The sequence below is a fragment of the Podarcis vaucheri genome, assembly GCF_965113315.1.
Source record: "Podarcis vaucheri genome assembly, chromosome: 5".
Classification (NCBI taxonomy): Eukaryota; Metazoa; Chordata; class Lepidosauria; order Squamata; family Lacertidae; genus Podarcis; species Podarcis vaucheri.
In genome coordinates, this window is record NC_138763.1 from 73,210,813 (window position 1) to 73,238,001 (window position 27,189).

General features: G+C 41.9%; 1 protein-coding gene across 1 annotated transcript; it reads right to left on the reverse strand.

Annotated features, from left to right (window-relative positions):
- Nucleotides 1-1,804: 1,804 nt before the first annotated feature.
- Nucleotides 1,805-27,189, reverse strand: LOC309532119 (prosaposin-like). Its single transcript, XM_082222094.1, has 14 exons — nt 27,030-27,189; nt 18,003-18,136; nt 16,630-16,704; nt 15,880-16,005; nt 15,364-15,558; nt 12,514-12,657; nt 11,977-12,033; nt 8,303-8,416; nt 6,422-6,517; nt 5,771-5,951; nt 5,458-5,621; nt 3,123-3,203; nt 2,437-2,544; nt 1,805-2,267 (listed from the first exon to the last, which is right to left on the reverse strand). The coding sequence occupies exons 1-14, from the start codon at nt 27,073-27,075 to the stop codon at nt 2,232-2,234; spliced, it is 1,557 nt and encodes a 518-aa protein (XP_082078220.1). The 5' UTR covers nt 27,076-27,189; the 3' UTR covers nt 1,805-2,231.

Genomic DNA, 27,189 nt, shown 5'->3' on the forward strand with positions numbered 1-27,189 from the left:
ACTTCAAAGTTACATTTCTTTAAAAAGACACACAGCTGACTTATTTAGTTAAGACTTTTATTTTGAATTACAGAAGCTTTAATGGAAAAAGTGGTTTATTAAAGCATTTTCTTGTTTTTCCCCAGTTTATACCTAGAAGGTAGAAAGATTTATGCCACTAGAACGAAAACATGTAGTATGTTAGAACACACAAAAAGATGAAAGATCCCAGTTCTGAGAGACTTCTTGTCCATTACAGAATCACCTTCAATGAGATCCACACATTTTAGAAATTCAGGCCAAAATAAAAAAATTGTGTCTACTTCCAACTGCACTACGCAGCCCTGCATTAAAATCTGACAACCTCCAAGGAAGAAAGGTCATTACTAAGAGGCAGCAAATATTCACCCTATATCAGTGCATAAGATCATTAAGCAAATGCCAGCATCAACATCTGCAGTAAGATTAAAACAAAACACAACAGCTGTTTTGAATTGTATATTCATTTTCAAGTAGCAAGAACTTGGAGCCAAAGAGCAGACATAAACATTTGTTGGATAAAAATCAAGACAATGCCCTCAATGCATCTAGGATGTATAAAATAAAGCTGCATGAAAATTGTCAACAGCTTACTTTTAACAATTAGTTTCCTGCCATTCAAATTAGTTTGCTCTCCATTCCAAACCAATTGTTATACTAAACAGTTTCAAAGATCTTGTGTGCCTAAATTTAACACGCTAAAACGAAAAAACCCTAAAGAGATTGAATTTTAAAATTTCCATTTACCATATTCTACCTTGAATAAATTGTTTAGAAAACTATGCATTCAAGAGTTATGGGGCACTATGTGTAATGGATAGTTCTCACCCCTCCACCAAGTACTGTTCTTCAGCTTTCAAGCTGACCAGCTTAGATGAAACTTGGAAAAATACATTGAAGCTACAAACAAACTAGAAAATGGCACCATCCACAACCTAGGCCTTGGATTACCATCACTGGCTTCATGAGCCATCTCTGTCCACACATACTAGGTGTCCTCAACCAAATGTCAATATGCATACTATTATCACATGACATTTTGTGGCTAAATATTCTGAACTTAGTGCTATCACTATCTAGGAGAATGTCTAGTCATGCAAATAGCTGCAGTGTGCAAGATAGCAGCAGCACTGCAGAATGATAGATGGCAACACTAAAAAAATGATCTGCTTTTCCAAAACCCAAATGAAAAAATACGACTTTTTCCAAAGCACACTATCAATACCACTTTGCCAAGGTTCCTCTGAATTTTACATTCAGACACTCTTCCTACAAAAAACAGAGTGGCAAGTCTGTCCTCATCTAGGGAGCTAGTTTCATGCATTGCAATTGTCAGTCAAAGCACACTAGGTACACAGCTTGATTTTCCAGTCTTGTGGCAACTTTTTAGTTTTATATTCCCCCCACCCCAAAGCAGCCAAAGTAGTTTTATTTATTTTAAAAATGTGTTGCACCTATCCTGAACACCTGGTGAGTAAAGCTGGGGTGCACATAGTAGCAACTGGTATTGCCTGCTCCATAGGCTCTGAATTCAACACTTCGTATTAACTACATGGGCTATCAGCCATCTACTTAATGAGAACACAACTCTGGCAACACACTAATGAATTCCATGATGGTCTCAAGACTTAAGAGCCATAGCTGCACAAAAGCCATGGGCATATTCACATTCCATCTTTGGACTATTTCTGTGGAAGGAAATGTATTCCTGTGTGGGTTATGCAGCTGTGCCCCAGCCCAAAGAATTTAAGGAATTCCTCAACCAATCAACTGTAAAGCAAGTGGATATAGTTTCAACAGGTGTTTTAATGAACAGCATTAAAGACACATATTCTAGCAAGCCAGTCACCAAAAAGAGCGCCTTTAAAAATTAGTCGCTATGTTTAATATCCAGATATAGCAGTGGTGTCCTTCGTTTACTTACATACTGTAAGCACTCCTTCTCAAAGGCACTCAGGCCAATTGATCAACATTGATGATTTACTGTTTATTCTTACAGATCATAAACAACTAAAACTCCAATTAAGTCAACGTGGATCCTTCCAGGGTAGTAGCACGGCTACCAGAAAATTCATAAAAAGGAACTTCAATGGAGGTGGGGGTCAAGTGGAGAGGAGGAGAGATCAGGATAGCAAGGTTTCATTCTTGCCAGCCTAATGCTCGCCTCATTTTCTTCAAGAACGAAAGTTTTGGCCAAAGTCAGTGCGCCTCTTCTAGTTCCACACGTGACGTTTGCAGTGTTCAACAGCCTAGGAGAGAAAGAGAGGTTCATGGCAAGGTCAGAGTGAATTCAATTCCCACAATATTAACAACATGGCTAAAAAAAATTCATTAGGTCATTATTCTAGCATAGCTGATGCCAGAAATATTGGGAAACCCACAGGAATATAAAAGTATGCCAAAATCTCATTTACTCACATTGCACTGGGCTGCAGTTTCCATGTTCTTACACCAATAACCAGGTCCCCGGACACATACGTCTGATCCCAAAATGGAATGTGATGATGTCACACAAACTCCAAGTTTCTGCAAGATGGACAATTAATTGCAGCTCCAATTTCCATTTTGATAAAAACATACAGTGGTGCCCCGCAAGACGAATGCCTCGCAAGATGAAAAACCCGCTAGACGAAAGGGTTTTCCGTTTTTTGATGCGCTTCGCAAGACGAATTTCCCTATGGGCTTGCTTCGCAAGACGAAAACATCTTGCGAGTCTTGCAATTTTTTTTGCCCCCCCCTTTTTCCAAGCCGCTAAGCGCCGCTAAGCCTTTAATAGCCGCTAAACCGCTAATAGCACTAATCCGCTAAGCCGCTAATAGGGTTGCTTCGCAAGACAAAAAACCGCTAGACGAAGAGACTTGCGGAACGGATTATTTTCGTCTTGCAAGGCACCACTGTAGATTAGTCTTTCCCAGTAGTTCTTACAAGCCACATATAACTTCCCAAGATAAAAGTGTCAAGTTTCACTAGGACCGAGCAAACCCATTAAAATCAAAGGACTTTCAAAGATTGTTCTCAGACAATGTCCTAGCTGGGTATCATCCAATGGATTAATGTATCAATCAGCTTTACATATGAACAGCCATACTAGCTGTGGTACTTACACTACACACAAAAGTGGGATCCATCATTTCTGCCAATAGCTGCACAACCATTGGCTCATACTGCTCCACAAACTGAACACACTGTTGATAAACAAAGGAAAAGTAAAGATTACGTGACCCGAACCCCTGCTAATTAATCAAGGATATGAATTTAAAAAACAGTAAGGAACTAAAGCCACTTCTTTGCACTGAATGCAACTCAATTGAAGTTAATATATGCAAAACTCAGTAGTTTCAGTGGAAGATTTTAGTATGCACTAGATCAGGGGTCGTTTAACCGGCCCACGAGCCACCCCCAAATCAAGCCGCCAACTTGGCAAGTCCCTGCGCCGCACTGTGCCAGTTTAGCACAGCGCGCGGGGACTCGCTTCTGCGGCAACGGTAATTGCATCTGCGCAGGCGCAGGAAAGTACATGATCCGGCCCATGGAGGGATCTCTGCTGGAGTGAACTGGCCCAGGCAAGGTAAACCTTGCAGACCCCTGCACTAGATTCTCCTGAAATGATCTGAATGTAAATTATTAACTTGGCTGAATACTACCTATTGGGAGGTATCCAGTTTACTCTTTCACTTAATGCAATGACTTCTGTTTGTGCAGTGAACTCTCCCCCTCCCCAAATCTACACAAGAGGTCTGGGATAAGCCACAGAACAGCTATACGGGGCATGCGGAGACACACAGGGAGAGGAAATCCCAGTGCAGTGTCAAATGTCCTTGTGTAAATAGAACAAAGGCTTTGAATACTACCTACTGTGTTTTTTACTATTGTACACACATTATACATTTATTTGTCCATGCTGCTTTTGGCCACAGGCTCCCAAAGCAGGGCATACACAACACACATAGCTTGTAAATTCAGATGGACTTGCAATATACAATTCAAGTCATTTTGTGACTGGGACTTACACTGTTAGCATTACCAAAGAATGAGACATTAGAGGTGATTTACACAACGCTGGGAGCACCAGTATATCAACTATTGTGGACACCTCTTTTTCCATTCTAGATCTACTATTCCCATAGAAAAGTGCACTGAAGCATGTCCCTCCACCATGGTTTGTATGCACTATCTGAATGTTAACTATGAATGTGTTACTGACAGGTTTTTAGTACAAACATTAAATCAATTTGCCAGGTGGTAATTTAATTGCCAAAATATGCACCTTCACTGGGAATTTATTAACAGTATTAACCCAGGCTGCTATGAACAAAATAATCTGGGGAATAATGGATCATTCTACTCATGCCCACTATAAAGTTGTCCACGGATTCTGTCCCTGATAAAGTCAATGCTGAATGGGAGCCAACACATCACCTCTGGGAAGGGACAAGTGTCCTACTCATTTCAACAGCTCAAGGGGTTAACTGATACAAGTAAGAGCATGCATCCCTGTGTTTCACATGTGCCCCTTTACATTTAAATGCAGATAAGCATGTTTGTTGCTGGCATGAAAAGCAAATGTGGCAAATGACTTTTAATGTAATACATCACGGGGTAAATGATTTTATCCATGGTCCACATCCGGTTTTGTTTTGGATCTCAGTCCTCACATGACTGCTCTCGCCAAGAAAAACTCAATGAACGGATAGGTCAGAGGTTGACACTGCGCTACACTTACGCAATGCAAGCAACTACAGCTTCCTAGTCAGTTGCAATAAACTGTGGGTACAGCAACCTGTCTTGTTTTACAAGGGATTTGCAGAAATGTTTGCTCTTCCTTTCTTTGACTGCAGGTCTACAATGTGCTAAGTTCAATGTACCAGCAACTTACTGTGAAACACTGAAGTGATTGTATTCTTTGTGGCTGTTTGAGATGCACTCCTCTGTGCATCCTTCAGCATTCCTGTTGCTTATGTATTTTTGATCCTCCACCCCGCACAGCTGACAAAATGCTGTGCTCTTAATGCTCAAACAGTTGCATATGCTAGCTAAGCAGACAGTAAGTTATTTCTATGGTTTAGGCTGGTGAAACTCCACGTAAACATCTCATAGGGGATGGGGAAGGAGAGAGAAATAAGACCACTAGCCACTCAAATCAGCATCCCACCCCAGTTAAGGACTAGTTAATAAGGCACTGGAGGAGAAAGATTAATTCTGCCAGGTCACCAGGAGGCTAGTGCTCTGCTCCTTCTCACAGAGGAAAGAAATAATGCAACAGGCAAGGGAAATACAATTGATCACAGTACCTAGTATGTCTTGTGCTCATGTGTCAAGCCTTGCATGGTTACAACATACAACGAGAAGATTAGAGCAGAAGCCAATGTTGCTCACTAGTCACACATAATGTTTTAAGCTTTAAATACAGGTGTGTCTAATACTAATTATCTATTTTACCTGGTCACTGACAGACGCCGGCAAGTAGCGGCAGACTCTTTCCAGAAAATCTTCAATTTCAGCAGTGGTAGCATTTTTTGCCAATTCCTTGTCAGCATATGCAACAATCATCTTGCAGACATCACAGATGTCCCCAACCTGCGGCTGCACTGGAACAATTTTTTCTGAAAATACAGAGTCCAATGTTCAAAGTTTTTTCCTATAGCCACCTAACTAAAATATGCAATACTGAAAAGAAAAAAAACCCGTGTGGCGCCAACTAAAAATATGTAGGAGTGCTTAGTGTAGAGTACTTGTTTCCTTAAGTTCTTACCAGCAGGCAAAGTATTGTCTGAGCAGCACCTCAACATCACACACACCATTTTAGGATCAGTTGCTTCCAAAAGCATGTCAATTATAGACTTCCCATAGACATCCACGAAGTCCTTGCACTCTTGTCGGTATTTTTCAGGTAGCACAGAACAGACTTTCTCCATTCCATAAACCATCTCCTCCTGGTACATACAAAATGAAAATGTTAACTATAGCAACTTTCGTGATAATAGTTACAGAGATTGTAAAGGGACATCATCTACTTACCAAGTTAGAATCTGAAGCTATTTGTGTTGAGCAAGTTAATACATTATTTTAGCAAAGATATATCAATACCTCTCCTATTTATTATTCCACTCTCTTAATTCCTTTCAGTGTGGCACACAGCTATTTAATGTGGATTACACAAAACCGTAACAAAGGAAAATGTGGACTCTGATTCATCAAATACTATCTATAAGAAGTTGGAAAAACTCAGACATCGTGTAAGCATAATATGAAGTTATGCTATAAAAACCTAGGCATACTATTGCTATGATACTAACACTTCTTTAACAATCAAAGCAAACAGCACCTAGATAGCAAGATGTATTTGGGGGAAAAGGTATTTAGTGTCCCTGTCCTAAGAGATACATAGGTAAAAGATACACACCTCTGTCTTATTGCTTTCCAGAAGGCTGGCCACCTCTTCTACCATTATCGTACATGCATCACACAGAGAGAAAGATTCTGTTTGACTCAAGCTATTCTGTATATTGGAATAAATAACATATACAGCAGTTCAGAAAACATTCAAACGTCTAACACATCTAGAAGACCACCAGCTACAAAAACATGAAATGTGGTATGACTTTTGGTTCGAAGTCCGCTTGAGTTTACAGAATACATGAATCTTTAAAATTATATTTGCATAAATCCTTTGTATTTGTCCCACTGCTTATCGCTGAAAAAAAATAACCTAAATTGTATTATTTTCAGGTTCTACTATCGACTAAAGTCTGTGCAATCCCGTAAATGAAATCTGTAACTTTTAAATGCTATGGACAGCATCCAATATTTGAGGCTAACATTTAAGGCGGCATGCTTAGCTGCGGCAAATTGTGAATGCTTTTGAGTACTAGACAATCTAGACTTTTACTTTTATTCCCATACAACAAAAAAACATTTTGCTTAGTGAGTACCAATTGTTACTTGTGGAAAGGCAGAAGACTAACACAATTTTTTATTTTCTCCCGCCACTACAGAATTATATGTGCAGAGACAAGGGGCTTAGGGTGATGGTCCCGAGCTATTCAACTATAGCATGTGGATGGAATCCAAAAAAGCCCAGGTATATATGGCTGGGAGGGAGAAGACAGAGCACAATTTTGCCATCCAGCAGGAACTGCTTGTGCCGAGAGGGGAAGAACAAACAAATTCCAGGCAATTTAAATAACACTCAGTTATCAAAATCACTAATCCATTTCCCAGTAAGCCGCCTCATATCTGGTCAGATTATAACGCCATTGAGCTTAGATTTACTCAGCCAGGCAAGAGTCCTCCAAGGTCTCAGGCTGAGGTGTTTGCCATCACCTCTACCTGACCCCTTCTAAAGGTCTATGCAGGGCTTGAAAATGGAACATTCTTCCATACAAAATATGTGCTCTTTCACCACTGAACTATGGTTCCTCCCCAACTATGGTTTTCTTTGTCAAGTAATTGTATAAACAAAGCAATTGTATTTGCCTACATGTTTTATTTATAAAATTATGTATGCATAATATTCATAAGTTATGTATTAAAACAGTCATATAGAAAGCCATACCATAAAAAACCATATAAATGTTTAAAATCAGAAATCAGCTAACTATTATGGAAAGATGTAATCTTAAGTGCCTGCAGAAGCCTTGATAACTATAGTAAAACAATGCTAAGGCTGAATATTTTTGTTATCTATCTGTATTTGCCATACAAATAAACATATGTATTCAGGCTTTGGTTAAGGAGTGCATAGACAAAATAATTAAGTTTGGTGGCTGGAGCTATATAGCATGGTTCTGGTGCCTAGAAACCAGAACTTTTCTTCCAATTGAACTGTGGGTTTGACAGGCCGAGAAGTGCATGGAGGGCTGGATTCATCTAGGTATGCATTAGCCACATGCTTCTTTGAATATTGTAGTAAGCGTTATGTTCCCAAGTGGCCCAGAGGGGTCGTTTAACCGGCCCATGAGCCGCCCCTGAACTGAGCCGCCTGCTTGGCTAATCCCTGTGTGTTGCGCTAAACCAGCGTGGCATGGGGACTCACTTCCGCAGTGCTGGAAATTGTGTCTGCGCAGACGCAGAAAATCACGGGCGGGTGCACTCATGTACACACGCAATCCGGCCCACAGAGGGTTCTTCGCTGGAGTGAACCGGCCCAGGCAAGGTAAACCTTGCCGACCACTGGTTATGATGGCAAGAATCTACTGGATGACATTAGTGGCATCAAAGCTGAACCAGATAATGTCATCCCACACCAAGAGTACTATATAGATTGCTTAACACCAAATCTTACCTCAACTGGTTCTACCTTTTCTTGAGAGATAACTTTTGCAGGTACCAGAGTCTGGAGAGGCACAGATTTCAGAGAAGAACACAATCCAACCATGCCACAAAGAACCTGGGGTTGCTGGAGACATAAAGAACAGTTCCACTTATTTCCTGATAGTCTGCAGGAAGGAGAACTAGTCAAGTCTTAGCACACCACACACTAAAGCTGTGAAAGGAGTTTCAAATGCCTTTCAGATGATACTACAGTGATACCTCTAGTTACGGACTCGATCCATTCCGGGGTGCCATTTGCACCCCGAAAAGTCTGCAACTAGAGTGCCACTTCTGCGCACGCACGTGGCGCGATAAGAGTGCTTCTGCACACGAACGGAAGTATACACTTCCGGGTTTGCCGTGTTCGTATCCTGAAAAAACGCAACCGGAGACTGACGTAACAAGAGGTACGACTGTACTTGAGCTTTCAGTTTGAATTTCTCCAATAATTGAGCTGCCTTTAATAATTCAACTGTAAAGGTAAAGGTAAATGGACCCCTGACTGTTAGGTCCAGTCGAGGACAACTCTGGGGTTGTGACGCTCATCTCGCTTTATTGGCCAAGGGAGCCGGAGTACAGCTTCCAGGTCATGTGGCCAGCATGACTAAGCCGCTTCTGGCGAACCAGAGCAGCGCACGGAAACACCGTTTACCTTCCCGCTGGAGTGGTACCTATTTATCTACTTGCAGTTTGACATGCTTTCGAACTGCTAGGTTGGCAGGAGCTGGGACCGAGCAACAGGAGCTCACCCTGTTGTGGGGATTCAAACTGCCGACCTTCTGATTGGCAAGGTTTAGACCTCAGCGCAAAATGCTTAAAAGTTGACTAGAGACAAGATTTTCTTCCTCAAAGCTGAATGCTTTAGAATGGCAATCCAAAGGAGAGCAGATACACAGTCAATGCAATGCTTTCTTTGCTCAACATACCTCATGATGCTACATTTAAGCAGTACTCAAGAAAAACTTGGGTGTGCCAGTGAATTACTGATTCTCTAAAAGGCACTTTGCTGGATACCATATTTATGCCCAGTTTCAGGAAGCATAAATATGTGTTTCTAGGATGACACTAATTAGCAGTTCGCATTAAACTGTTTTGAAGTAGCCAATTCACATTTCCACACAAAAGAACAAGATCCAGCCATTGATAAAACCAAAATTGCATTTGGACAATTTGAATTCTTTTTCTGAACTCAAATAAGATATTATCTGTATCTGAAAGACACAAGCTTTCCTACCTACAATTTACTGTTCAGTGCGTCTGCATGCAGACTGTTACAGATATTGCAAAATTTATACCATGCTCAACTACCATAACCACTGCAAGTTTTATACCTTATAGAAAATACTTGTTCCATTAGTTTACTTGTTTAATTATATAAATCTTTCATAAGGTACTTCCTTTGCCCCAGGAACACCCTCCTTCTTTGCATTCCATTCCTTCTCTGCTGCAGTACGCTACTGAGCATATTCAAATGGACTATGCTATTTAATTAGTGGCAGTTACTTTTAGTTCACCTTGACCACTGGTCTTTTAAATACGAGGAAAACAGTGCAAGTTGCTTGCCATTTGAAAAAGAATGTGTACCAAGATATTGGAATATACATCATATATAGCTAAATTAACAGAAATTAAGAACATTTCTACACATTTTCCAATCCAAGAGTTATGCCAGCATTCTGCTTCTCTCAGGACAAACTGAATATTGTTTAAGAGAGGGTGAGCTTGTTTGGACTTCACAATAAACCACAGCTTAGTATGATAGAAACAAACCGCAGTTAACCTTGGGCTAACATACTCCTTCTAGCACAGCCAAGAAAAGGAGATGGAAACTGTGGTTATGCATTATGTCCAAAATCAGGTTAATCTCAGTAACAGTAATGTTGAAACAAACCAGCTTAACACAAGCTTGGTTTGGACAAACAAACAAACAAACAAAAAATCAGAACCAGAAGCAAGAGTTTCCTATCTCTTCCTCACAGCCATGTCACAGGAGGGTGGGATATAATATTCAGAAGCCCAAGGCTTGCTGCAGCTTGTTTCTGTCGCAGTAGCCATGGTTTAGTATAACATATGGACTGGTCCATTAATTTGCAAATACTATACAGCTACAGCACCTGGTGATTCTAAAATCATGCTTTTATAAACAGAAAGTACTGCAGAAGCTTTCCCTACTACAGATTAAGCTTTGTTACCTAGTATGGGTGTTTCCACCCAGACAGCCTTTGATGGAGAAAGTCCTCCCTATTTCTAAACACAGGCAAAACCAGGTATTTTCTCTTTCCTTTTGTAAACTGGACATCAAGTAGTAGCATGCACTTTTCCTTCAGAACTAAGCTACCATAAAGCAAGGCATATAAGCTTCAGCATTTTAAAGTCTGTTGCCCAAAGAATTCTCATGCAAGAGCAGATATGCCAGGGGAGAAAAAATTCAGCACGATTGTTAGATATGGAAGAACCTTTCCTCTCCCCATTCCGCCCTCACCTCGTGTTTCCCTCGTTCATGCACTCAAATACAATACTAGAACCAGCACTACACATGCAACACATATTGCCACTAAACTATGACAGGCGCAAGGTCTTCCTAGAAATGTTACTTTAACAGCTATGCCCAAAGAACATTATGGAGTTCCAAAAGCCCCATTCGCTGTAGTACCCTATTGAAGCAGAGTATATGAGCTTCATGGGGCCCTCTGAAGCTCCATTACTAAAATACACATCAGAAGATAATAAAAATTGGGACTCCCTTTTGGTTCAGAACAGCCAAGATGAAATTTCATTCGGCACTTGGAATTACTATTTTTTCAAAGCCACTGTCTGGTCCTTGAATCTGTCAAAGCTGAATTCTGTCACACCACATCTACCTCTAAGCAAGAGTTTAAACTACAGCTGCGGGGGTGGGGCGGAGGGGGGGGGAGAAGCAAGGCACCACCACAAGCAAGTTTCTCACATACCTGTTCCTGCTGTTGACAAAATGGAGAGAAAGGAAGACATGGTAAGTTAACAGGAAAATAACCAAGCAGTTGAATGGTGCACAGATTTTCAGAGGCAGGAAATCTTGCCAGGGACCAAATCGTGGGTGAGATTTGTTTTGCTATGCTTAAAAGCCAACATTTATTCATTTTTTGATACTTGGGTCATTGAAAGTAGTATGGAAAATGCCCAAGTGTAGATAAAATATAAAGTAATGAATCTAAGTGCTATTTATCTTTGCTGCCATAAACCGAGGTGGAGCTTCAGTATCTTTCACTTAACTTTTGTTAATACAAAAATGATTGCACATGGTTGGGTAACACACTTTAAAGAAAATGGTCATTTAACAAGCAAGTATTCTGCTGTAAGCAGCAGCTTAGATTCAGCCTCTAAAGCAGCCTTTCTCAACCTTTGGTCCCCAAATGTTGAACTACAACTCCCATCATCCCTAGCTAGCAAAGTCATAGTTCAGGGATATTGGGAGTTGTAGTCCAACAACATCTGGGGACCCAAGGTTGAGAACCACTGCAAGCGAGACACTTCAATTATGACACTGTCAAACTATCATGGTTATCCTATACATATTATTTACTGTATTAATCCTCACATCACACCTATTAGAATGACCCCTTCAGAACTAGAAGTGCAACTATTAACAAACAATATTCCTCTTACCATATGCATCAACATCTGGATGGCTAAGTCTGAATACTGGGAGATGTAGGACTTGCACTATTAGAAAGAGAAGATGATTTGAGAAGGAATGTAAATTGTATCATATATACAGTATCATTTAAGCCACCATACTGTTCCTAAACTAAGTCATTTGCCTTATGTTACAGCAGATTGCCTTCTGATCCAATCCTTTATCAGAGGAACTCATGGATGCAAACATCCCTTCCTTTTATCTCTCAAGTTTGTGGCAAGAATGAGTAAACAGAGGTGGTGATCTTGGCAATGTCACCAACGGAGCATCATAACCAAGTTGGGATTTGAACTTGGTCTCCCTGTTTCTACTCTTCCCACAGGCTTGCCAAATAGAGCAAAATTAGAGTTTAAATAGTGTGAGTTTAGAGCCACTGTGGAAGAAGACTTTTACTTCAGAAAAGTTACTCTTAGTCTTTAAAAATGGCATTAAAAATCGAATCGTTACTTTACTGTAGCACTTATCCCACTGACACAAGATAAACATAACCATATCTATTCAATTACCAGATCAGCAAACGCAGGTTCAATTTGTTCACACTCTTCTTTGGCATGCTCAATGAGAGAGGTCACAAAGGTTGAGTTGGTCCTCACGGCTTCCTGAAGGTCAGTTATCAGCTTAACACAATCTTGACACACATTGTCATTTCCCTGCAATGACAAGCATTTAGCACACCTTAGTAAGATTACATCTTTGAAAGAAGAACTGAACAAAGCTTTATATAGTATTCTAAAAGGCCTCCAATAAACCAGTTCTAATACAAGAGGCCCTGAAAAGCAGTGATGTTTGCTCCCCAGAATAGGATGGGTCACTTTTTTGGGCCAAAGACTCTTGATTAAAATCCATTCATAGCATATACCTTTATAGACTCATTCATTCAACTTGTTTAAACCAACAAAGGACCAGTGAAACGCTGACCAATAAATATTTTACCCTGTTACGTTAATGCCCTCTCCGATTGCCCTCTCCACAGATCTGAGGGCAATGAAACAATTGTTAAGACGGCTAGAGCGCCGGTGGCGGATAACTCATTCTGAAGCTGACCGGACACGGGTTAGAGCTCAATATCGAGCCTACCAAGTGGCGATAGCGACGGCGAAGAAGACTTTCTTCACCACCCCTACTGCATCTGCAGAAAACAGCAGCAGGAGACTTTTTCAGGTGGTTCACAATTTAGCGGAACCACCTGTTACATCGGGGCCCAGTACGGGCCACATGATCTCCTGCAATGATTTTGCAAAGTTTTTTGCAGATAAAGTCGCTCAGATTTGGGAAGAGGTAGACTCCACCGTGGGAGCAGGGCCGGGGCGGGAGAGTGCTAGAGTCCTTTCTAGTCAAATTGCATGGGATCAATTCCAATCTGTTACTTCCGAGGGTGTGGACAGGGTGCTTGGACAAGTGAAACCAACCACCTGTCTCCTTGATCCTTGCCCATCCTGGCTTATAAAAGCTAGCCGGGAAGGGCTGGGCGATGGGCTTCGTGGGGTGGTGAATGTTTCCCTCCGTGAGGAAGCCTTTCCAGACCTGCTGAAAGAGGCGGTTATTAAACCACTTCTTTAAAAACCATCTTTAGATGCGGCCACGATGGTCAACTATCGCCCAGTCTCAAATCTTCCATTCTTGGGCAAGGTGACTGAGCGAGTGGTTGCTGAACAACACCAGACACGCCTGGAAGAAGCGGACCATTTGGATCCCTTCCAGTCGGGATTCAGGCCTCATCATGGGACTGAAATTGCCTTGGTCACACTGGTTGATGATCTCCGGCGAGCTAGGGACAAAGGTGAGAGCTGTTTCCTAGTTCTGCTGGATCTCTCAGCGGCGTTTGATACCATCGACCATAACATCCTTGGGGACCGTCTTGAGGGGCTGAGCTGGGGGCACTGTCATACAGTGGTTCCACTCCTTCCTCCTGGGCCGTGTTCAGAAAGTGGTGGGGGGGGGATGAGTGTTCAGACCCCTGGGCTCTCACTTGTGGGGTGCCTCAGGATTCTGTCCTCTCCCCCATGCTTTTCAACATCTACGTGCAGCCACTGGGAGAGATCATCAGGGGATTGGGGCTGGTTGTTCATCAGTATGCGGATGATATCCAGCTCTACCTCTCTTTTAAATCAGAACCAGTGAAGGCGGTGAAGGTCCTGTGTGAGTGTCTGGAGGCGGTTGGAGGATGGATGGCGGCTAACGGATTGAGGTTGAATCCTGACAAGACAGAAGTACTGTTTTGGGGGGACAGGAGGCGGGTAGGTGTGGAGGATTCCCTGGTCCTGAATGGGGTAACTGTGCCCCTGAAGGATCAGGTGCGCAGCCTGGGAGTCATTTTGGACTCACAGCTGTCCACAGAGGCACAGGTCAAATCTGTGTCCAAGGCAGCTGTTTACCAGCTCCATCTGGTACGTAGGCTGAGACCCTACCTGCCTCGCCAGAGTGCTGCATGCTCTGGTTATCTCCTGCTTGGACTACTGCAATACGCTCTACGTGGGGCTACCTTTGAAGGTGACCCGGAAACTACAACTAATCCAGAATGCAGCAGCTAGACTGGTGACTGGGAGCGGCCTCCGAGACCATATAACACCGGTCTTGAAAGACCTACATTGGCTTCCAATACGTTTCCGAGCACAATTCCAAGTGTTGGTGCTGACCTTTAAAGCCCTAAACAGCCTCGGTCCAGTACATCTGAAGGAGCGTCTCCACCCCCATTGTTCTACCCGGACACTGAGGTCCAGCACCGAAGGCCTTCTGGCGGTTCCCTCACTGCGAGAAGCCAAGTTACAGGGAAGCAGGCAGAGGGCCTTCTGTGGAATGCCCTCCCACCAGATGTCAAAGAGAACAACAACTACCAGACTTTAAAAAGACATCTGAAGGCAGTCCTGTTTAGGGAGGCTTTTAATGTTTGATGTAGTACAGTAATTTAATATATATATTTTTGGAAGCTGCCCAGAGTGGCTGGGGAAGCCCAGCCAGATGGGCGGCGTATAAATAATATATTATAATTATAATTAGGATGATCTTTGTCCTGGAGAGATTGTATCATTATTATTCCAGAGTACAGCAAGATAAAAACCTCTCAGTTACGTGTCTTGATACAACGTCTATTTTGTTACTTCTGATTTGGTAAAGAAACAGGCTGATAAACCGATTAAGGTTTGGATAATTTAATTTGCAGATGCAGTAGAACACTTTGCCAAAAGCATCAGCTACATAGACTGCTAATGCTGAAACCAAAGACGTTTATTTTGTACAGGCTTGTATTCCAGAGTTTTGAGTACAGTCAAGCTATATTTGTTAAGAATTATCCATGGGAATAACCCATTTGTTGTACAGTCCCATTGCAGTTAAGATCTGACATGCTACATTCTCACCTGAGATTCTTGCTTGGGTTTGTCCTGGGGGTAAAGTAGTAATGGCACATTAGCCATGAAGGGAGATGCCAGTTCAGAGAAATCTAGTTCAGGAATCTTGTTAGACTGAAGCTGTTTCTGCAATTTCAGTGTTGCCAGATGCTTCTGAAGAGACTGGCACAACGTGAGTGCACTGCATACAACTTCAGGATTATCCTATAGATCAACAAACAATACTTCATGTTTATTTGCTTCTATCTATTTTAAATTCCAAAGAAGAAATGCCAGACAAGTACCTGACCCCCAAGAATCAAGTAGAAATGACAACAGGAACTAAGCAGCCAGAACTTGCTTAAGCTCCACTCCACAATTATTATTACCAGATCTAACCCTTCTTCTAGCCCTAGCCATCAAGGTTTATCACCCACCACACAACATCTGAATGCTTGAAAAAGAGAAGTATTAGGTTCACCCGCTTAGCTTGTCCAATTAATTTGGAATAAAATAAAATTGCTTCAATTTCAGTAGACTACTCACAAGCTCCTCTTTGATCATATCCAGAATATTTGGCAAGTAAGCATCCACCATTTCCTTGCACTGAGATACCAGCTCTTGGTCAGGAAGAAACTCACATGCTTTAGTCATGTAGGCATTTATTTCCTCCTGTAACAGAAAATAGGTGATTTATAACCTCAAGGACTGAACAGATTTGCCTACCTTTCATTTTCAGAAAGAAACCCTTAATGATTCCCAAACCATGAAAGAGGGTCATTAAAATTAGTGTACCTGTAGCTAATTTTTAAAATTAGCACTAAAAACCTGAATAGAAGGCACAACTCTTGCAGTCTGTAGCTCCTTATGTAGTGGAATCCAAATAAAAGTAGTAACTCCCCTGCTAACAAGGAAGGTCAGGTAGCCTTTGTCTACCAGTAGAGTTATAAGGTGGTTGTTTTTTACATTGATTTCAACAATCTGATAATGCAATTAGAATTTAAGTAAAGAAGCTATTTGGGGGATAAACTTTGTATTTGACTTTGATCCCTGCACCTTTGCAAGGCCTCAGAGCAGCTCACTTCAAAGTTTTATACACTGCAATAATTCTGTCCCTAAAGGGCTCATAATCTGTGAATATGTTATCCAATATCCCCACCACTCAATTTCAACAGAGTAATTTTCAATTTAGAAAGTGTAATGCTTTGTACATTTTTATGCAAGGGGCATTATCAACTGAACTAGCATCCTGCAAATTATTTATCAGATTAGACCACACCGAAGCTCCACTCTTACCTCCGTAGCATTGTCCTTCAAGACCTTGCCAGCCACAGCTACAACTTCTTTGCATAAGTCACAAGGGATGCTTTTCTGAGGAGAACATACAGCTTTGATCAATAAGGACACGTGCATACTATTGCCCAGTACTACACTAGTATTGCCTCTTACCCTTAAGAGAAATTACAATTCATCATTCACATGGAACATGACACCACCCACTGATAACTGTTCCAGTAGCAGGATCTAGAATACCATCTAGTCAGGTTGCGTGGGAGAAAATTCAGCTGCTGCAACCCAAGGATGTGGTTCAATCACACATAGTCTCAACTCTTATCCATCATGGCTTTCAAGAGGAAGCTGAAGGGGATTGACTGGGTGGATCCAAATGGCAGTGAAACACTTTTGTTCAAGAACCTCAGAAGCTTTCCCTGGAACCCAAAGTTTATATTAATATCCCCCTTTTTAAACAAGGTGCTAAAGAGGGTGGTGGACATCTTCAGATACTTTTGGAAGAAACTGATTCTTTTGAGCAATTATAACCAGGGTTCTGGCTGAAACACCCTTGGTCACTGTGATGCACGATCTCTGTCAGAGAAGGATAGGGGAGTGAAACAGATTCTCCCTGATCTCTTGGCAGTATTGGTAATGATATGGCAGCACTGCTACATTCAGTTGAACTCACTATGCAGCACTGTGACAATGTTGGAGACATTGTTGTTTTAATTGTGTTATTTTAGCTATCCCTGTCTGTTGTAAACAAAATACTGGAATATTATTGTTTTATTTTGTGATTTTATGTTATTGTGACCTGTCCTGGGATTGGAAAGAAATGTGAGATATAAATAAATATCTGCAATAAATTTCATGTAGGCTACATCAGGCGGTAAAAGCACTACTCTCCAAGTTAGTTTCCTAGTTTGGATAAAATAGGGAACCGTTTTAATAAACTCTTTAAGTGTACATGGGCACATTTGTTCTTAGTCAAATATAAACTGTAGATGATGAGAGAGAAATTGGGTCACATTTAATAACATGGAGCATAGCACCAAAAACCTGCCAGATTGTGTGTTCCTTCACATAAAGGGACAGTTATGCTCAGTGATTACCTGTCCTTGGTCTTTGAAAGTTCTAAGAACTTAGTGTATATGCATGTATATTGCGAGTCATCACTCCCCTTTCCTTCTAAGCAAAAGATATGCAAGTGCATAGCCAAAGGCTTTGGGTTCTGATCCTAAGTATTACAAAAGCTCTATTTAGTTGTAAACCAATATAATCAGTCAGCTGGTATGTTTGCTTTGTTCAGAAAGCATGGATTACAGAACATTTAAATTTACCAGGGAAACAAAAATTAGTTCCAGTTTACTGTCACATCAAAAAGTTGGACTTACCACTGTAGGCTTGTTCCAAACAGTTTGCCGACAATGCTTAACTGCGTTGCAATGAGATGCGGTTTGCAGGTTCTGACACCATACCTCAGGACCTTTTGCGCACTCTCTGTGCAGTAAGAGGGGGCTTGCCAAAGCTGTTGGGGGAAATTAGTTTTCAGGTTATTTGTTCAAAAACAGGTAAGTCCACTTAAGTAGTTTCATTCTGCTGGGGATCTTTAAAGAACCTTAGAAATAAAAATGATCAATTCATACAACAGAAATGAATACACAACTGAACAGACCTAGGTTAGCATTAACTGCCAGAGCACTCTTCACATCATACATTAGAAGCTATTTTTGTGTATTCACCATTTACTAAATACAGATGCATTAGAGTAAGAGAAACTGACAACTGATGAGCTAACATGTTGTGAGGCACCCGTCATCCACCAATTAGGAATTGCTAGATAATTTTGTTTCCTATAGCACAGTGGTTCCCAAACTCCCCCCCCATCCCGATCACTTGGAAATTGCTGAGGGTCTTGGGAGACTGCTTAGTAAATTTTCTGCCTGTTGTAGCAACTAATGCACTGTGCCAGATGCTGTATAATTTTCAATTGTATTACTATTGCTTTTTTATTTCTTATTTATTGTATGTATTTTAACCTACCTAGGGGGTCCATGGCACCATTCACATAACAAAAACTACTATTGAGGTATCAAAATTTTCAAATAGCTTGGGGCGTCTGAAAAATCGGGGGTCTGCAGTACTTAGCTAATTGGGAACCACTGCTCTAGAACTTTCCTCAAGTACTGCCCCCTGCAGGAAACTATCTTAAATTCACAATGGAACAAAGCTGAGTAAGGTGGTTATGGACATTTGCTTTAATTTAAGAATGAAAGCAAGAGCTGTACTGCATGAATCTGTGAAGGTCAGGCAGTGGGGGATAGTTGCTGCTGCTGCTCCCTCTCCCAGCTTTGAGGCTCAGAAATAAAACTTAGGAGTATTTTATTTTCTTCCTGTGTTTTAAAATTACCGTATTTTTCGTCCTATAGGGCGCACCGGCCCATAGGACGCACCTCATTTTTTGGGGGGGGGGAATGAATAAAAAAAATTTATTCCCCCCCCCCACCGCGGCTGCCGCCCCAAGCCTTGCGCACACCTGCCCGAAGCACGGGGCACCCTCCGGAGGGCTCCCCGTGCTTCGGGCAACAGGCTGCCGCCCCAAGCCTCGCGCGCTCGGCAGGACCTCCTGCTGGGCGTGCAAGGCTTGCAGACACTCGCCGGGCTGCAGGCTGCTGCCCGCAAGCCTTGTGAGCCCGCGGTAACTCCTGCCGGGCTTGCAAGGCTTCCGGATAGCTTCCTGAAGCCTGGAGAGCGAGAGGGGTCAGTGCGCACCGATTCCTCTCGCTCTCCAGGCTTCAGCGAAAGCCTGCATTCGTCCCATAGGACACACACACATTTCCGCTTCATTTTTGGAGGGGGAAAGGTGCGTCCTATGGGGCGAAAAATACGGTAATATTGTTATAGCAAATTCACAATGCTTTAAATGGATTACGATTCAGAAGATAGCAAGGTCAATCTAGCATCAATACTTCACTCACTGGATTACTCAATTATCAACATTTCAGGCTTGATGATAAAGAGAGCACTTCAATTACTGCAAAAGAGAACATCAAGCATTTAGTCTAATTTAAATATTATAGCCAAGTTTATTGTTTCTATAATGTACAATGGCTTTGCCACTAAAACCTCTAATTCTTCCATCTTCAACAGCAAGGGGAGAACTGGAGTTCGAGCATGTGCAAACAGGCACATGAGGTCTTTATCACAATAAATTTTCCAGTCGTACAATCTTCCACTTCCTATAGCAGGCTTCCTCAAACTCAGCCCTCCAGATGTTTTTGGCCTACAACTCCCATGATCCCTAGCTAGCAGGACCAGTGGTCAAGGATGATGGGAATTGTAGTCTCAAAACATCTGGAGGGCAGAGTTTAAGGAAGCCTGTCCTATACTCTATAGAACATGGAAATTGGAAACTACCTGTATGTAACTACAGAAATTCTGATGAGACTTTTAGTTATCTAGCTTCTAGGGGAATTTTACTGGGATGGACAAGGATATAAAGCAGCCTGTGAATAGCTGGTTTTGTCTATTACTAGACACAGTCTGGTCCTACTATTACATGCAGGACCTGCTTTCCTAACACAATGCGTTCTCAGGAAATCATTCATTAAGAGAGTGTTTGCATAATGAACTGATGACTTCCCATTACTTCATACGGGAAAATTTCTAATCCATGCTTTTGCCCTCCATGCTTTCTGCCTGAAACTGCTGCAGCTAATCAGCAAAAGCCAAAGAGAGAAAACATGAATTTGTCTGATCTCTTTCCCACCCTCCATGGTTTCTGCCAAAAATGTCTGCCACAAAACGCAATCTAGTAAGGAAGCAGGCAAAGTGTGTCTGTTCAGATATGTATGTGTAACAAGGTTTGAGTATAATTATTTGTGTTCGGATAACTTAAGATTTCAGAAAACAAGCATTTCGATAGTGGGACCAGTGTTGTAGAATCATAGAATCATAGAGTTGGAAGAGACCACAAGGGCCATCGAGTCCAACCCCCTGCCAAGCAGGAAACACCAGTGAAATGTACTCTGCAGTGAAATGATTTCAGGGTGATCTTGGGACCAATAAGTACAATAAGGACACTGACAAACTGGAACGTGTCCAGAGGAGGGCAACCAAAATGGTCAAAGGCCTGGAAACGATGCCTTATGAGGAACGGCTAAGGGAGCTGGGCATGTTTAGCCTGGAGAAGAGGAGGTTAAGGGGTGATATGATAGCCATGTTCAAATATATAAAAGGATATCATATAGAGGAGGGAGAAAGGTTGTTTTCTGCTGCTCCAGAGAAGCGGACACGGAGCAATGGATCCAAACTACAAGAAAGAAGATTCCACCTAAACATTAGGAAGAACTTCCTGACAGTAAGAGCTGTTTGACAGTGGAATTTGCTGCCAAGGAGTGTGGTGGAGTCTCCTTCTTTGGAGGTCTTTAAGCAGAGGCCTGACAACCATATGTCAGGAGTGCTCTGATGGTGTTTCCTGCTTGGCAGGGGGTTGGACTCGATGGCCCTTGTGGTCTATTCCAACTCTATGATTCTATAATAGACATTTATTAAGTGGTACCAGAATCCACGATAGCTCAGTTAGTAAAGCATGAGTCTTAATCTCAAAGTTCTGGGCCCACGTTGGGCAAAAGGTCTCTGCATTGCAGAGGATTGGACTAGATGAACCTAATGGTCCCTTCCACCCCTAGAATTCTATAGTTCTATGCAGATGTAGCTGCTTTCTTTTTCAAGTTATATTACTGGTTATGGTAAGTAACACTGCAAATCTTATGCGAACAGAGAACTATGTTGCACACGAAACTGAATCAACTTCTAGATAAATTCTTCCTTTGGAACATGCAGTACTTGGCAATCTAAAGCACATATTTCAAGTGCCACTGAAATTAATACACACAAACTCACAATTTTTTTCTTATTACAAGCCCAGTATTTTAATCATGGTTAGAGCAGCAAGTCTCAAGCTCACATGTGCTCCTCACGTGCAAAATCTTCCTTCCCTTCCCATAATTCATCACAATGTAGCATTATACCAGCACTGGCACCAAGTATAGCTGGCTGAAGCTAGGGACTTGCAAACCAGCAGAGATGCTGCATTAGTGTTGCACACGTAAAACATCTTGGCAACGGTGGGAGAATGGTCAAACAGAGCAGAAGATTGGCAGGGCAGGGCGAGTATGGATTATTTACAAGGACAGGCTAAGATACTTAATGTTTGCAAGGACACAAGCTACTGATAAAGTGCTCCCTTCCCACAGGCTTCAATGTCAGATGCTCAGTCATTTTGCGCAACTTAGAGCTTTCTGTACTGGCCAAAGGTCACTCCTATTTTGTGCAAGACTTTACAAAAGAAATGACAGCTAAGTGACATTCTTCTTGTTCTTTAGGGCTATAATCCTAAATCAGATGTAGAAAACTCACTGAAACTTGCTTCCATAAAATTTATGAAAATGTGCATGCCTTTCTTGTTAAAAGGGCTTAAAAGATAGAGTAAATTTACAGCTATGTCCCATACTGAAACATCTGAGAATAATGGATTTAGAAGGTGCTTTTAACCAAGGCACGAAGCACCCTCTAGAGGCAAAAGTTGAGAAGTTTTGACCTATTTGCAGTCAAGTTATCCAGCTCTTAATTGTGGACGAAAAGTTTCAATACAAAGTTGTCAGAGGTTTTTCAAACTTAAATTAATTGGTCACAGGTAAGCTAGTCCCTTGCTCCCAATTTCAACATGTTTTTGGCTCAATAGTTTCTGCAAGCCAATATGGACCAAGGAGAGTGGAAGAGGCGGAAGTTTACTTGTGAGCTCATGAAATGGTGCACTTGTGGACCTCAAATTCTGCAGAGCCAAGAGACTTCACTATATCAGAATCACAGTGCAGATGACAGTTCACTGTCTACTTGGCAGCATTTTTGCCATGTATTTGAAATCAGCAGGTCAAATGCTTAGTCAGTTTAATACTAAATACTTATTACAGCAGACCTTTTAAGTGAATTCAGACTTCATAGTTTAAACTGATTTTACCTTTACGCCATTAAGTTGTTCATCAATTACAATTATAATTGTGTATTTATTATTATGTCAATTTATATACCAAGTTTTGTTTCACATGCATGTTGTGGAATGCATTCATACCTCAAACCAACACAATGCATTTTCTCTTTTCTTTCCTTAAAGCAAGGAGGAAAGAAAAACTAAAGTGATCCAATTTAGTTGATACTTTGCCCAAGATGCAGCAGTGAGGAGTCACCAGATTTATCGAAACTATCATTCACAAATGATAGTTAATCTCCAAAGGCAAGGCTTGAGGCACGAAGCTTTGGAAAAGCAAGAATGTTTATTTAAAATTATTGCAATACTATACACATAAATCCAACCAAAGCTAGGTGCGCATCATCCAACAGAGAACTTTAATAAAAGGAGGGTGACTAAAAATCAATGCCTTTAATTTAAAATAAGAGACCTGCCCAGATTTGATTTAAATTGGACTTTTTAAAAATATCCAATTTCTCAAATAGTTAGATTAATGATAAACCTCAATAAAAGCATGAAAGTTCTTTAACTTAATCAAGGAATGCATCAAATAGGTTGAAAAACGTCCTTTAACTGAACCTGGTCAACAGAAGCCCTGGACAATGACTTCCACTTGCACAATGGGGCTTGCCCCCCCCCCCAAATAGTTGGGGGATGAGAGAACCTCCAGAACAGTGCACAGGGGAGGTGGGGGGCATTCTCTCTATGCTTGCACAGATGGAACATTTATAATCGTGCAATATTGAATTCCACCCAATGAGACCACTTTTCAGGCTTTACCTATGAAGTACATACATTTCATTTTCACCCCATGAAACAGTTTGTTATTGAACTAAATAGAGCAGTTGTGTTTTTTTATCAGACCTTCTAAGCCCTATTAAGTTCTGGGCGTTTTGTTTGTGAGGGTGGAGATGAAACATAGCAATGAAGTTATCCAAGAATTTATGTTCATGTATTTCCTATACTTAAAACATCACAGTCATAACTATTATTGATTAAAAAAAAGACCTTACAGTATTAGCAAATATTTTAAAGGGAAGTTTTTAATGTTTGATGCTTTACTTTGCTTTTAATTTGTGGGAAGCTGCCCGGAGTGGCTTGTGCAACCCAGTCAGATGGGAAGCATATAAATAAATTATTATTATTAGAAAAAATATATGCAGAGTGACAAAGTTGTAATGCCTCCTATAAACAGTAGTGCAAACAGTGCAAACTAGTTTCGTTTAGTGGCTAAATTTGCAGTATTGTTTAGGAAAGATGAACCAATAGGAAACTTGATTTAACAGTGCAATCTTAAGCAACACATCTGCTTTCTGATGTATTTAACCAACACATCTGCTTTCTGGTGTATTTCCTGTACAAATTAACCTGCATCCCAACTGTTCTTAGTTGGGCAGGGGCAGGCAGGAAGTGAGTTAAAATTTTTGTTTTCTGCCCTTCCCAAAATTTCTATGGAATGAAATTTAGTCACACCTGCATTTTGGATGGAGCTAACTTACACAAAGCTTGTATTATATCATAAATCATTAGCTTAAGATCTGCCTTTCCTCTTGCAATTCTAAATCAGGATCTAAATGGTTTTTAAATTGCTGTGACTTAATCCATCCTAGATGAAAGCACCACTTCCACTAGTTCACTTCCATTTTGAAAGGGTTTTGTTGTTGTTGTTTTTTAGCTAAGTGGACTAGCTTTATATTTATCACAAAATATCAGATGCCTTTGCTTGGGCTACTCACCTCCCTTTCCATTTGCTACATTCTACAAGCATCCAAATAGTAATTCAAGAATGAGCACAAATATTTGTAATAATTCTGTAAAAGCAGCGTCACACAATTTTTTAACAGTATTAAGCAGGATATAAATATTCTTAAATAAACAAGCTAGATGGCTCTTAAGTCATTCATTGCAGAGTTCAGAGAAAGTGACAGTATCGCAAGAACACCCTCTTAAGCAGCAGACAGGAGCTTTAATTGCTACTGTTTAGGCATTATAGCTGTGGAAGCTCAGTGTGCAAGGGGAGTATACCACTAAACCCCAACTGCTGGGGTCAGACATTGGACAGCTCGTGCCTTAGGAACATCCTAGGGGCACCTGGCCTTCCTGGAAAGAGGATGTTGGGACTAATTCCTATACTGCAGGGAGCTGAACTAGATGACCCTTGGGGTCCCTTCAAACTCAGAAAGTCTATGAAGCCTATCACAGGGAGAGTCAGCAGACTCCTCACCCTCCAACTTCACTTGACTGCAGTGCCAGGGTGTTCTAGATAGCAATAACTGGCTTATTAAATATGTTTTTCCACCTCAGGTAACTTTGAAAGGATTTCCTTTGCATGATGCACCTGATTATTTCCATTCCTTTTAAAATTACTGCTTGTCTATCTAGAGAACCAGTATACAAACCTTCAGGGTTCAATTCAACCCGTGTTTCGTCATACCTGGTGCTGCAACATTAATTGTTGCAAAATTTAACCCCTAAAGATAAAGCTTTCTTTGGCTTATCCACCCACAAGTTTATGTGATGCTTTGAGAAAGATATGTATCATTTGCAGTGAGAAACCATGTTCAAAGTATGCCTCTTAGATACAATCCTCAAGATCCAAAGCAAATTTCAGAAATACTTGATGGTAGCAATTTTACTTTACTAGAATTTACACTCCTCTTGTTGAAAAGACAAGTGTAGCTAGCTAAATCCTGGCATGATCGTTTTCTACAACTAAGAATTGGGTTATTTCTTGCCCCCTTTTCTTCAGGTTCTCAATATATCATGACTGGCTAAACCTTTTTGTGGCCTGAAAGCTCGTGGGCTTATTTACAATGCTGTTCCAGCTGCTGCTCTTCTGCATATATTTTGGTTCAATGGCTTTATTCTCTGCTTTCCACATCATATACTGCAGCTGCCATCAACCACAATTCTTCAAAAGAAACCTTTCTGCAGGTATTTCAATGCAGTGCTTTTTGCATCCAGCTTATACTATAGAACACCTTCCAACACACCAAAGCAAGTATTTTGTTCCTGTGGGGGTAGGCTGCAAAGCTGAAACGTAAAGGAATTGATGGAATGACACCACCATAAGTGGAGTTAAGAATTTACAACTAGGAATAAGAGCCAGACACCTGAAGAATCACAGCTTATTTATCTATTGGGAGCAAGCTTGATTCAGTGGCACATTATGACATTTTCATGCCCAGGGAATGCATATATGTAATAAAAACAGGGCTAAAATGCCAGAAACATAAGGATGCTTGAAGCATTTGAGGAAGCCACAAGACAACTTTGTGGAAGGGCCAGGTGCTGTTAACAGATGCACCAATCATGAAATACCACGTCTAGAAGCATTGTGCCCTTCCATGCCAGCTGTTGTGAACAGGTAGGAGAGGACAACCTGTCAACTTCACACCTTCGCCTTCCAGGGATATTTGAACAGCAGCTGCTGGGAAACTGTTGGATTAGTATGGATCCTTTTTTTTGGGGGGGGGGGGAGTCATCTGAGGTCCGAAGGGACCTTGGGGTGGAATGGGGTCACCTACTCCAGCCTCCTGATCAGAGCAGCCTCAGCTATGCAGAAATGCAACTGCAAAACCATTGGCCAGCTGTTTGGCCAGAAAAGGGGGGGGGGGTAACGAGTGTGTTAAAAAACCGTGAATTCAGTTGGCGGCGATGACGGCGAGGGCGGGCAGTTCCCATTTAAGGTGCGGGGGGGGGAGAGGGCGGAAGCTCGGCTACGCCCCAAGCCTGGCAATAAACAAACAACAGGTCCCCGAGGCAGGCCGCCCTCAAAACACACCCGACGGCGACTTGCGCTTTTCTCCTGCACAGCGTGTTTCACTGTAAGGGCGTCTTACTACGCCTTGCAGAAACATTAATAATAGTATCTGGGCGGCCTCCGAAATATAAAAAACGCAGATCTTCTAAAGGACGTCTTCTCAAGGTCCGCCCCAAAACGGACATGTAGGGGCACGTCTAATAGTAAATCCTTTGCCCGCCGTGGCGGAAAGAAACGCAGGGTGAGGTGGGGGGGAGGTCGCCTTGTAGGGAGAAGAGACAGGGCAAAGAGGGGCGCTTTCTAATGGCGGCCAAGAAAGAAGGCGGAGTCCCCCCCCTTTAAAAAAGAAATGAAAAAAGAAGCCCCCCTCCCCTCCCAGGCACCTCGCCGCTTTCGTTTTCTGAGGTAAAGCGAAGGTTCTGCGCTGTTCTCCCCCTTCGCCGCCCTCCTTCCTCCTCCTCCTGAGGGAAGCCAAGAGCCCACCATTTTTTATTTTTAAATGGAAGCCCAACCAAAGCAAAGCAACGAACACCCCAGGGCGGCTCTTCCTGCTTTTCCACACCCTGAATAATAACAATAACAGCTGCAGCTGCTAACGGGACCGAGGGCGCGGCCTCGCTTTCTTACCCGCCGCCAGCGAGCAAAGGAGGACGAGGAGAGCGGAGCGCTGCATGTCGGCTTTTCTCTCGGGCTGCGCCGTCTGCAATGCGGGAGGGTCAGCTGACAGGCAGCCTATATAACAAGCCGCGCCGCCGGCTGGGAGGGAGGGGGTGAAAGCCAGCTACTG